Source organism: Colobus angolensis, unplaced genomic scaffold (genome assembly GCF_000951035.1).
Source record: "Colobus angolensis palliatus isolate OR3802 unplaced genomic scaffold, Cang.pa_1.0 Scaffold32, whole genome shotgun sequence".
Taxonomy (NCBI): domain Eukaryota; kingdom Metazoa; phylum Chordata; class Mammalia; order Primates; family Cercopithecidae; genus Colobus; species Colobus angolensis.
Genome location: NW_012116488.1, coordinates 1470766 through 1481973, shown reverse-complemented (window position 1 = coordinate 1481973; position 11208 = coordinate 1470766). Strand labels below are relative to the sequence as shown.

Below are 11208 nucleotides of genomic sequence, written 5' to 3'. Positions count from 1 at the left end.
GAGCAGGGCCATTCGGCCAGCGGAGGCGGCTGGTGCCGCCACTGCCACACGAAGCTTGTGGAGCTCAAGCGACAGGCGTGGAAGCTGGTCAGCGGGCCCGGGACGACCCTCCGGGTAAGTGACCCTTCCTTAGGCCGACCCCTCCGGGCAGGGCCACGCCGAACTTGGGTGGAACTTGGGACTTGGAGGGAAGCAGGGTTCCACGCCTTCCCTGCTGCTGTTTCCACGGAGAGTTATCAGCCAGGACTCCCCTTTGCGGGCCTCAATTTCCCGGTCTGTAACACCAGGTGTGAGCTAGGGCAGCTCAGCCCCTCCCCCCCCCCCAGGGGCCCTGCTGCCTCGGATGGGAGGGGCCTGGGCTGGCGTTCCTCCCCCAGCCCAGATGTCCCACAGCTGGAACGCAGGTTTGTGTGGGAGGAGGAGGGGAGAGAGCGGATGGCAGGGACTCCACCCAGGGCGGGACAGCTCCTGCCCTGCCAGCAGGGAGAGGTTATTTGGTGCATTGTGGCCCTTGGGGCACCTGGGCCCCCAGCCAGGTGTCTGGAAATTGCATACCTGGGGCCGGGGGGCCTGGCAGGTGAAAGGGTGGGCCATAGCAGCTGGGGGGTCCCTGCCTACTTCTCTCCCAGCCTCAAGGATAAGAACTGTTGTCCCACACCTCCTGGGACAGACTGAGGCAGTGGCTGCCCATGGGGAATTGAGTCTAGGCCCTCTGGGTTCCCCAGGCTCCAGCCCCAGGGGCAGGTGCTTGCAGGGGAGGGGTTCTCCTGGATTTCCAGCCAGTGGGCCTGCCAGCTTTGGAGGGAGCAGGGACCATTGTTCCAGGAACAATGCATGCTGGAAGTTTGCAAAGGCTGGGGGCAGGTGGGGGTCTCCAGAGGAAGCCCGCTGCCCGGCCTTCAGCCTTTATGAAAGAGTTCCTGGGAAGTCCACATAATCCCCATTGAATCTAAATATAGTTCTCTAAGGAGGGCTGTGGGGGTTGGAGTGAGCTGAGACCCTGACTGCCCTGTCTGGGGCTGGGCAGAGTAGGGCAGCGTACTGGTCTGGTTTCTGTCCTGGGCACCCTCTCCGGGCCCTCAGGAGTCTTGGTGAGGGATAGGAGTGCTGCAGCCTCTCTCTCTGGCTCAGGCCAGGCACCTGTGGGCCTGTCCTGGGGTAGGACTGGACCCACCCTGTCCTCTGCTCTGGACAGGCTGCAGCCTTGGCCATACTCTGTGCCCCAATGGCCTGTATCTAGTTTAAAAGGCAGCGGGAGACCTTTGAGGGCCCCCTGGAGAGGGCCAGCCAGAGCTAAAGGCCCATCTTGCTGCCTCATTAGGGAAACAGGCCAGAGACAGGAGGGGCATTAGGACTGAGCTGGTCTCCTCATTCTTGGAGTGGACTTGAACAGCTGATGCTGCCTGGCCCTGGGACCATGGTCCTGGCATGGAGTCGTGGAGGGGAGGGGGCTCCTGGTCGTGGGCAGGCCAGGGGTCCTAGTGGAGAGGGCTGCAGGTCATACTAGTCCCTGGTGGATTCGAGGTTCCTCATCTAGGGGGTGTCTTGTTCTCTTCTGGCACACAGGTCATCAGGGGAGTCCCAGACTACCCATCTCCAGCCTCCCCTGAACTTGGCCTTTGACACTGGAAACTCCTCTTCCGTGCCAGCTGGGAGCTCCCCCTTCCCTGGCTGGCGCTGGCACTTAGCGCACCGGGGTCCCGGGCTGGGCTCAGCCAGGGCTTTGTTCTGCTCTGGGCCCGCTTCTTCTGCTTTGTGGCCTCCTCTGGCACCTGGGGTCTGTTCTGAAGTGCTGTCCCGCCCGCAGGGTGCTGTGCCCCCGGGAGAGAAGGCCCCATCCTCCACTGTCTCTCCACAGGGCATGGGGGGCTGCACCTGCCATCCTGGGGCTTTACGGTGTCATTGTGCTGTCCCCTGTGCGGGCCTAGGTGCCCAGAGTCCCAGCAGAATTGCAACCTGCAGCCCTGGCCTGGCCTTCTGGGCCCAGATGTGTGGACATGGCTGCATCTGTGTTTGGGTTGGGAGGGAAATCTCTGGGGTGGCCAGGGGGACCCCAGTGTGCTCCCCGGAGTCCGGTGCACTGTCCAAGGGGCCCTGGCCTCTGCTGTCTAAGGCCAACGTGGCAAGGGGTATTTAAGGGTTGGTGTTCTAGGATTTCCCCAGGGGCCCATTTCCTATTTTTTAGGGGAGAGATGAGCTTCTTTGAGGATAGCCCTTTACAGTTTACAGAGAACTTCACAACCATCTGTCTGTCTCATGCTTGGATCTTCAGAGGCCGAGAGAAGTGGGGAAACTTGCTGGGGCCCGGCCTGGCTGTTAGAGGCCCTTGCCTCTGGGCTCCCTGCCTGTCTCCGTTGTGGAGGGGCGCTTAGAGGGTCGAGGGCCAGCCTGCCAGCATCTCCTTGAATGTGTTGCTTTTTAGCCAGCCCGCGATGCCCCCATGGTCCTGCCCATGCTCATCCCCTGCTGGGCCCTTACCCACCCTCCTGCCAGGAGGCAGTTCCCTTGAGCAGGTTCCCGAGAGTTCTTGGCCTCTGTTTCCTCCTCTGTGACATGGGACCATCTTTGTGCCCATTGCACAGGTATGTGGAACAGTGCCCGGAAAGGATGCACTCTCACATTGGCGGCTTCTGCTGCTGCGATTTGCTGAGTTAGGGACTCCGAGTCATTGTGCCTGGGTCTGTCAGAGCCCGGGTTCCAGGCCTGCCTCTCCCTTACTGCTGCTGCGTGCTCTCGTCTGCCTGAGCCTGTCTCAGTTCCCTTGTCTGGGCAGTGAGGGTGACCATGGTCTCCCATCTGGGGACCTCATCCCCATGGCATGGATAAGACTGTGCGCTCCCCACCTTTCTGAGCCTGGTGCCCTGTCTGGGGCTATAGGGGAGGGGGACATTCTCTTCCTGCCCAGGTGGGAGTCCCAGGGGATTGTCTTTCCTGATCTGCTTGGCCCTCGGTGTGGAGGCGAAGCCTCATGTGGGGTCTCTGGCCGTGGCTCCTGCTCCTCACTGCACCCCCACACTGTGCCCTTTGCTCTTACCAGGGTCCTCAGGCCTTGTCTCTGGGCTGACTACTTCAGGAACCCCATGGCCTGGAGCGGCCCCCTGTGGCCTGGCCTCCCCTGGCCTCCAGGGTCCTTTCTCTAATAGGCTGCTCTGTCTGCTGTGCCACAGATGCTGTCCTCCTCCCCAGACCCCCTGGCCTCCTTGGGCTGGAGGCCCTTCAGTGTCCCTGCTCTGGCCTCCAAGGCCCCTTCTCAGGTGCCCCCAACTCTGAGATGTCCCTGTGGGAGGTTGCATCCCAGTGCCTCCCATTCAGCAGACAAAGCTGGGGCCTCCCTCTTTCTCCGTGAGGCCCCTTGCCTTCCCCATGCTCACCCACCACCATGAACTGGTTCTGGCAGACCTCTTCCCTCTCCCCGACCCCAGTCCTGGTTTCCTCCACAAGAAGGAGCTCTGCCAGGTCAGGCATGGGGTCCGGGTCACCTGGAGGTGTTTGTTGAATGACTGAGTGACCTGGAGGTGTTTGTTGAATGACTGAGTGACTAGCCTTTTCCTCCCACACCCCACTTGCTGGTGGTCACCCCAGGGACTGCTGGGGCTGGATTCCGTCTCTCTGCCCCTCAAAATGACAGTTCCAGTGGAGGATGACGATCCCCCTGCCCCCCAAAGATGGTTCCCTGCTTCAAGGAGAGGGTCCCTGCTTGGGGATCCATTCCAGCTGCTGATAGACACGTCATGTGAGGTGTTGGCTCCTCCTGAGACCCTGTGACATTTGAAGCGTCAATACCAGTGCTGAATTGATTATCGCCCCCGATGGGGAAAATGATCAATTCTCATTTAGCTCCTGTGCATCTCTTGCTTATCCAGGCAGGATCCTCGTCCTTATGCCCCTGAGAGCTACAGAACCACTGCTGGTGCCACGCAGCTGAACAGTGAGGGAAGCTGCCCATCGAGGCTGTGGCTCTGGGTTCTCCTCCCAGCGAAGCTCCGGAGTAGCCCCTGTGTACAGGGAATCAGCGGTCCCGGGTCTGAAGCCGGGAACCCTCCTCCCGCTGTGCATGGCTTGGCGAGTCCTGTTTCTCCTTGGAGGCTGCTTGTGGGCCTGTTTGCTTCTCCTGTTGCCTCTCTGGTTTGACTGGAGGTGACCCCTGCCAGCTCTTCGTTCCTCCTCTGTCACTTGTCCGAGGAAGCACTCTTAGCCCCCTGGATGGATGGGGGCATCTCTGTCTTCACAGCCTCCAGACCTGTGATTTGGGGGTCCCGGGGGGTCCTGGGTCTATTGCCCCCAAATAGGTGATGGTCCTGGGAGGGTGGGAGCTGGACCCGACTGGGCCCATGATGGAAGCTTGCCACTTGCGGTCAGAGCCGCTGGGCCCCCAGACTTGGGGCTGCCGCCTTCCCTTGCTGCTTGGAGCCTGGCCCAGCTTCCACTGCTGCTGGGGCCAGCTTTGTACCTGGCAGTGGCACCTGTGTCGGGGATCCGCAGGGTGGGGTGCCTGGCATCAGCAGCACTCCCAGCTGAGCCCAGGTGTCGCAGGCTTCGGTGGCAGCCTCGAGAGGTGTGAGAGGGGCACGGCTCCCTGGCTGGCAGGCAGGGCACTGGCTCACTCTACCAGGAAGGGCTCTGCTCGGGAGGCTGTGGAGCGCGGAGCTCACAGTTACCCTCGGGGACAGAGCCCGGGGAAGGGCTGGGAGGAAGCCTGGTCAGGCCCAGCCTTGCTGTGCAGCCTCTGTGGGACCTGGGTTTTCTCTTCCCTGCACGGGCGGTGCTGCCTCCGGGGTTCCCTGTGCTTCAGCATGTGATGGGTTGAGGGCACGTCCCTGTGCTTGTCTTGTCTTTTTGGCTGCTCTGGGGTCCCAGGGATTGAGGGTGGGCGTTTGGGGAGGACTTGAGCTTGAGGGATGTGAACTATCGTCCTCTGAACACCAGCCAGAAGCAGAGATGGAGCCCTAGCGGCTTCCGGGGTACAGGCTTTAGGTCGGGGCAGGGCGTGCTCTGGGGCAGTCTGGCCGTGGTCACACGTGGGCTGGGTGGGGATGGGATTGTGGCTGCTGGTCTCATTGCCTCTCTGCTTCCAGGTGGAGGACAGAGAAGGAAGGGGACTGCAGGCCACCCCCAAACCTTCAGCTGCTCAGAGTCCTGCTGGAGGGGCTTGTGAGGGTTTGGAGTGGGCTAAGGGAATGGGTCTGGGGCCTTCCCAAAGCTCCCTTAAGTACCCCGGAAGGATCTCTTATTTGGAAATCAGAAGAGCTGGTTTTTGCCTTAAGTAACAAAGAAAGTCTAGTTCTTCTCTTCCTTTGCCTGCTAGGAAACTCACGGCAAATCTGCTACTCAGCTCTGGACCACATGGGACTTTTCTTCTGTCTTTAATGGGAACGGATCATTCTTTTTGTTCCAATTACGACTGACTGTAGTTGCATGGTTTTGTTTTTAATTTATTTTTGTAGTTCCTGCAAGCCATCACACAATCTTTATGCAAGACAGTGTGGGCTATGAGTAAGTAAACAGAGTAAAAGTGGACTGACTGTGCCTTTGGCGTGTCTGCCTCAGCCTGCTCATCTGGTCCATGGAAGCGGAGTCTGGGCTGTTGGGGGAGTAGCTGTCAGCTGGGCTTTCCCTGGTTCCTGGTGGCAGCCAGGCTGGGTGGTCTGGCCTCTGGAAATCCTGGCCCAGGAATGGGCAGCCCTTGTCAGCCTCTGAGCTCTGCACCTCCGCTGCTCCCTTCCTGCTGGGATGAACACTGTGCTTGATGAGACTTTCTCAGGGCAGGCTCTGGAGGCTGCCACCCCCACCACAGTGTGTCCTTGCCCTGCAGGGCCTCAGTTTCCCACCTGTGAACAGAGTCCTTGGGCTGCGTCGTCACTGTTGCTTCCTCTGGCGCTCAGGGTCACTTTTACTTCAAGTGTCACAGTGTCTTGGTTTTGCTCAGGAGCATGCTGTGGCCACAGCTGCCTCTCCAGGATGGAGTCTTCTAGGCGGGACCCGTGGGCTGGGGTGGCCCTAGGCCCTCCGCAGGGCTGCGCTGTGCTCCATGGAGACCCTTCAGGCCACCTGTCCCCGACCCCAGCAGCATCCTAGGCCTCAACTGGAGGGCTGGGGAGGGGTGGGTGGCCCAGCCCGGTGCCCGGGGCTGATGGCAATGTATAGTCCCGCCTGGCCCAGAGCTAGGCCGCTCAGCTCAGCGCGCTGCATCGGGCCTGGGATGGATGTACTTGCATCCCTCCTGCGCTGGCCTCTGACCCCATGTGATGGGTGCTGCCTGAGCTTTGGCCTCTGTTTCTGGTGGAGCGTGCCACGTGCTGGCCCTTGCCCAGTGCCCTCAGGGAGCTCTTCCTAAATGTCCTGTCCCCATCTTCCCTCCCCAGCTCCTAGCTGCAGTTCATGGCTGCAGCCCAGCTCTGCCTCCCAGCGGCCTCCAGGACCCTCACCCCTGCCGCCAACATGACCTCCACAAAGCCCTCGTCCTCCAGCCGCCTGACCTAGCCTGTGGGGGCTCCCCTGAGCAAGGCTGAAAGGCCCCTCCTTCTCTCATCCCTGGGGCTCCCTCTCCCCCACCCCCCAACATTTGCCTTCACCAGGAAGAAGTGTCAGGCGACCTAGCTCCAAGCTTTATTTTCTACGCCTGGCTTTCTATCGTTTTCTCCTGAGGGTGGGGCTGGGGCCCCCCCATCAGCCCAGAGGCTCCCCAAGAGGGGCCAGCAAGGCAGTGGCAGGGGTGCGTCTCTGGGCCTTGTGGTCACCCAGGTCTGAGTTGGAACCACAGCTCTGTGGCCCTGGCGCTGTGGTCTGAGGGAGGTGTCTCAGTCTCTCTGAGCCTCAGTCTATAAAGGGGTCACAGACTCATGGCAACCAGTGAACAAGGTAGTTGTTTTTGGGGGTGGGTGGCCCCTAAGGCTGTGCAGGGAGGCCTGGGGTGCCTGGCAGGGGTGTGTCTGGGTGTTGGGATGGTGCCAGGGGCCCAGCCTGCCTGCTGGGTGATTGGGAGAAGGCTTGTCCTGGTCCTGCCCAACTTCCTGGCTGCGTTTGGTGTTGTGGGAGGGGCTGTACCTTGTGGAGCATGGGGTCCCTGCCCTCTGTAGATGCCCCAGAGGCCTGTGAGGAGAGGGGCCTGAGGGCGGAGGCCGGGAGGTCTGAACTCAGCCCTGTGCCTACTGTGTGGTGGGAAGGGCACGGAGGGCTCAGGCCTGAGGAGCCGGGCAGCTGGGATACAGGGGCGGCAACCACCACAGACCCTCTTTGCCCGCTGGGGAAGAAGTGGGGGCATGGGGGGTGAGTGACTTCACTCGCAGCTACAGAGCCAGGCTGTCCCTGGCTTCTCCTTCGCCGCTGTGTTTCCATAAGCAAAGTGCGGTGACCATGGGAAGGGCCCTGGGAAGTTGAGGTCCTGGCGTCTGGATGGCTCCTGGGGCGGCAGTGTTTGATCTCAGAGTTAAACCCAGGAGACGGGGCGGGGGTCTTCAAGGGGTGGGCCTGTGAAAAGCCCCGAGATGGGCCTGGCTGGAGCTCACGTGAAGACCGTCACAGGGCAGGCCAGGTGACAGGAGGTGGGCGCTCTGGGGGCTGTGTTTGGAGTGGAGCTGCGCTCCAGCCCTGGGATCCTGGGCACTCTTGGCAGCCTTGTAGGAGGAGTTGGTGGTGTGGACAGTCCTGTGGCCCCTCACATGCAGAGGCTTCTGAGTTTCTGCCCAGGGATGCCTGGGGCCACTGGGAGGCAGGGGCTTGATTTGAAACTGAGTCCACGGGGCCCCTCGCCTTGCCCGGTAACTACAGCCTGCACAGAGTTGGATTGAGTGTGCAGGTGACCCCCGAGCCCCTGCAGTGTACTGAGCATACCTCTGAGCACTGGGGTTCCTGATGAGCCTGCCCCTCTGCCACCCCACCTCGCCGGGGCCATCCTTGCCTATCTGGCCTTTAACCACCCATAGCTCCAGATCCCAGCATGGCATGCGGTGGAAGACAGGGGAGGCCATTGAGGGGACGAGGGTCTCAATGAGCTTGTCTGTGCCCCGAGTTGCCCAGCTGGGCTGGCGCCTGGTACAGGCTCTTGGGGATGGCGTGCCGGCCAGTGCTGCGTGGGCTGGGCTGTGTCCCTGCTCCCTCCCCTCCCAGCAGAAGAGGAAGGGGGTAGGAGGTCTTCAGAACTGCAGACCCGTAGGATGGGAATGGCCCCTGAAGTCCTGGCTGGCAGACCAGGGAGGGTCTGGGCCTTTAGAGAGGCGCCCAGCTGGGCAGGAGGGGCACTGGGGCAGCCAGGTGTGGCCAGCTAGTTTCCAGATCGGAGCACCGAGCAGCTCCTTGCCCCCTGCCCTGATGGGCTGCACCAGATGTGGAAATGTCCTGGACAGAAGGGCTGCCGCCTGGCCGGGGGTCCCTTCCTGGACCTGTTGTCAGCTCCGGAAACAGTGGCTGCTCGGGGTTGCAGCCCAGCACGCTTTGTTTGGGAAGGAAAGGGAGGGCAAGATCTGGAGGTCACGACCCGTGGAGTCCTTACGCGGGCTGCCCACACGTGCACGCCTCACTGTGTGGATCGGGGAGGGGCTTTGGGGCCTAGTTGCCTTCCCAGCGAGTGCCAGAGCTCCCTTTGTGGAGACGGGTGATGGGGACTCAGAGAGGGCCTCGTGTGGCTGAGGTCCTGGGGTCTGATGACGTGGTCTCTGAACTGGGAGCAGGACCGCCCCCCCCACACTGTCCCAGGGTGGCCTTGCCTGGCAGGGAGGTTTGATCAACTGTTCTTTCCCATGGGCAATGACTTGGCTGGCTGGAGCTGGGAGACTTCTCTCCTTCAGTGACGGGGAACGTGGAGTCCCCGGTGAAGTCCCCCAGGCCTCACATGCAGGAGAAAATGGAAAGATTACTTAAAGCAACTCAGAGACCCCAGAAACAAAATAAAGAACAAAGTCATGATTTGCAAGTAGAGGGGAGGCTCCCTAAAACCCAGGCGCTTGACAGGTGGGCTGTGCTTGATGCTAAATTGAATCAAATGAAGAAAAACATCTTCCAAATGCAAGTAAAGTATCTGTTTAATTAGACCATAAAGAGAAAATTAAAAGTCATATTTTGCAGTGGAGTAATTACTGTCTTCCTCAAGGCACCAAGGCTGTGCCTCAAGGCATCAAGGCTGTGGAGGCCTGGGTGACAGGCAGTCCTGCTGTCTGGGGCTTTTAGGAGTGCAGATTCCTGAAATTGGGGCAGTAACCCGTTGGAGGCTTGGGCCAGAGGACCTCATGAGCTGCCAGGATGGCTGGGAGAGGAGGCCTGGCCCCACTGCCCGGCCTGTGCAGAGGTTGGAAGGTGCAGGAAGTGGCCACAGAGCAGGATTTGTTGTTGTTGGCGGCGGGGGCTGTGCGGTCGGGGAGGGGGAGGGGCAGGGCTGCAGGGCTGGGCGGCCTTTGTCTCTCTGAGGGCTGCGTCTGGAGTCTGCCTCGCGGGGAGCAGTCAGTGGTGTGGGAGACCCTCGCCTTCGCCTTCTGGGGCCCAAGATGCCCATCTCTGGGAGCCACCCATGTCAGCAGCGGCCTCCCTGAGCCCCTCCCTGGAGCCCTGAGTGCTGGCCCAGTGTGCTGGGTGGGGCGCTGACTTCTCCTCCTGTCGTAGCCGGACAGTGTGCTGGGCCCCAGGCTGGTCTCGAAAATGGGAGGTCTCAGGTCCCCTGGGCTGGGCTGTGTGGCTCTGAGTGGCCCCGGCAAGCAGCCCTGTGGTTCTGTTTCTGCCCGAGCAGCCTGTGCCCTGGCCCCTGTGCTGTGCCAGCCTGGTGCAGCCTGGCTGCTATGGTGGCTCAGTAGCAGGGGTGATGGCGCCCGGTCCCATTCAGCGTCTTGCTGTCTTGCGCTAGGCTGGTCTTGCGTGAGTGACTAGAGTTGGAGAGATGGCCCCTGCCCTGTGCCTGTTCAGGGGCTTGAATTCCTGGGGCCTTGGGTGGGCCTCTCAGTGCCCCCCATGGAGCCCGCTGGGTCAGGGCTGGGTGGTGAGAGTCCCTGAGAGGAGGACCTGGTAGCCCGTCCTGGGGAGGGGTGCGTGGCCCACTCGTGGGCTTTCGCTGTGGGGCCCGGCCTCCAGGATGCTGGGCTGCTGCCCCAGCGCCTGGGCTGCTGGGGGAAGGTACCCTGGCCCGGATGCCTGGGCCGCCACTGTTGCTGAGCAGGTGACCGGCAGCCTCAGCTTCTCCCCAGTGGGGTCTTCAGCTTGATGGGCCCCCCTCCAGCACAGGCCCCCAAACACCTGGGACTTGGATGCCTAGAGCTCTGAGGCCTGGATAGGTCTGGGGCCTCCCTGGCAGCTGCTGTCTGAATTCCTGATGGCGAAGCTGGGTGGGGGCTTGGGCGGGGGGCACTGGGCGGGGGCCGCTCTGGCTTCCTGTCCCCTTTTCCCTGCCGCCCCTCTGCCTGGCCAGCCCGTGGTGGGCGGTGCATTCTCAGGGCGGTCGGGCTCCCTCCCTCCCCTGCCCTCCGCTCTCCTTCCTGCCTCCTGCCGTGCAGCCCCGGAGGGAAGGGCAGGGTGGGCTTCCCAAGGTCTGAGGTCGCTGGATGGGCAGAGGCTGCCGGGCCTGTCGAGAAGCTCCAGAATGGGGGGCTGGGGGCCGGGCCGAGGGCCGGGCTGCTTGTCAGGTTGGGTTAATGGCTCCAGCAGGCGGGGACTTCCTTCCCCCTCACTCGGGCCACCAGGGCAGCCTCCTGCTGAGTGGAAAATCAGCATAATCTGAGCCCGACTGGAAAACAGGCCCTGTCTGCCCTCAGCTTGTGGCTGGGACTGAGGCCAGGGGCCGATTCTGGGTTCCACATGTAGACCTGTGTGCCCGCTGGCTGCATCAGCAGAGCTAAGCGGGGCTCCTGCAGAGTCTGCTCTGGTAGGGCCCTCCCCCTCCTCCTCCTCCTCCTCCTCCTCCTCCTCCTCCTGGTCTGCAGGGCTCCTTGCGGCTGACCTCAGTGAATCCCCGAAGCAGCAGGAGGGAGGGGCATTGGCTAATCGGGACCAGACACGCCAGGCACTTCAGAGGCTCTGCAGGCCCCTGGCTGGAGGAAATCCAGGCCTCTGGAGTGGCCCATAAATCAGGCATCTGAGCCTGGTGGGGGTCGCCCTTTCATGCGACCTGGTCTGCCTGGGACTGTGGGGAGTGTGAGGTGGTCCTGGGGGAACATGATTGCTGCACATGCTTGGCTGACACTGGCCACCCTGGACCACAGCTGTCACCACGGTGAGCCTCCAGGGCGTCTG

The 11208-nt window shown here is 61.8% G+C and overlaps 1 protein-coding gene across 1 annotated transcript in view; it reads left to right on the top strand.

Annotated features, from left to right (window-relative positions):
* KIF26A (kinesin family member 26A) overlaps nucleotides 1-11208 on the top strand; it is a 46891-nt gene that overhangs the window by 6882 nt on the left and 28801 nt on the right. The window contains exon 3 of the mRNA XM_011951577.1: nucleotides 7-114. Within this exon, the coding sequence (XP_011806967.1) occupies nucleotides 7-114 (108 nt within the window). The remainder of the gene's footprint in view (nucleotides 1-6; nucleotides 115-11208) is intronic.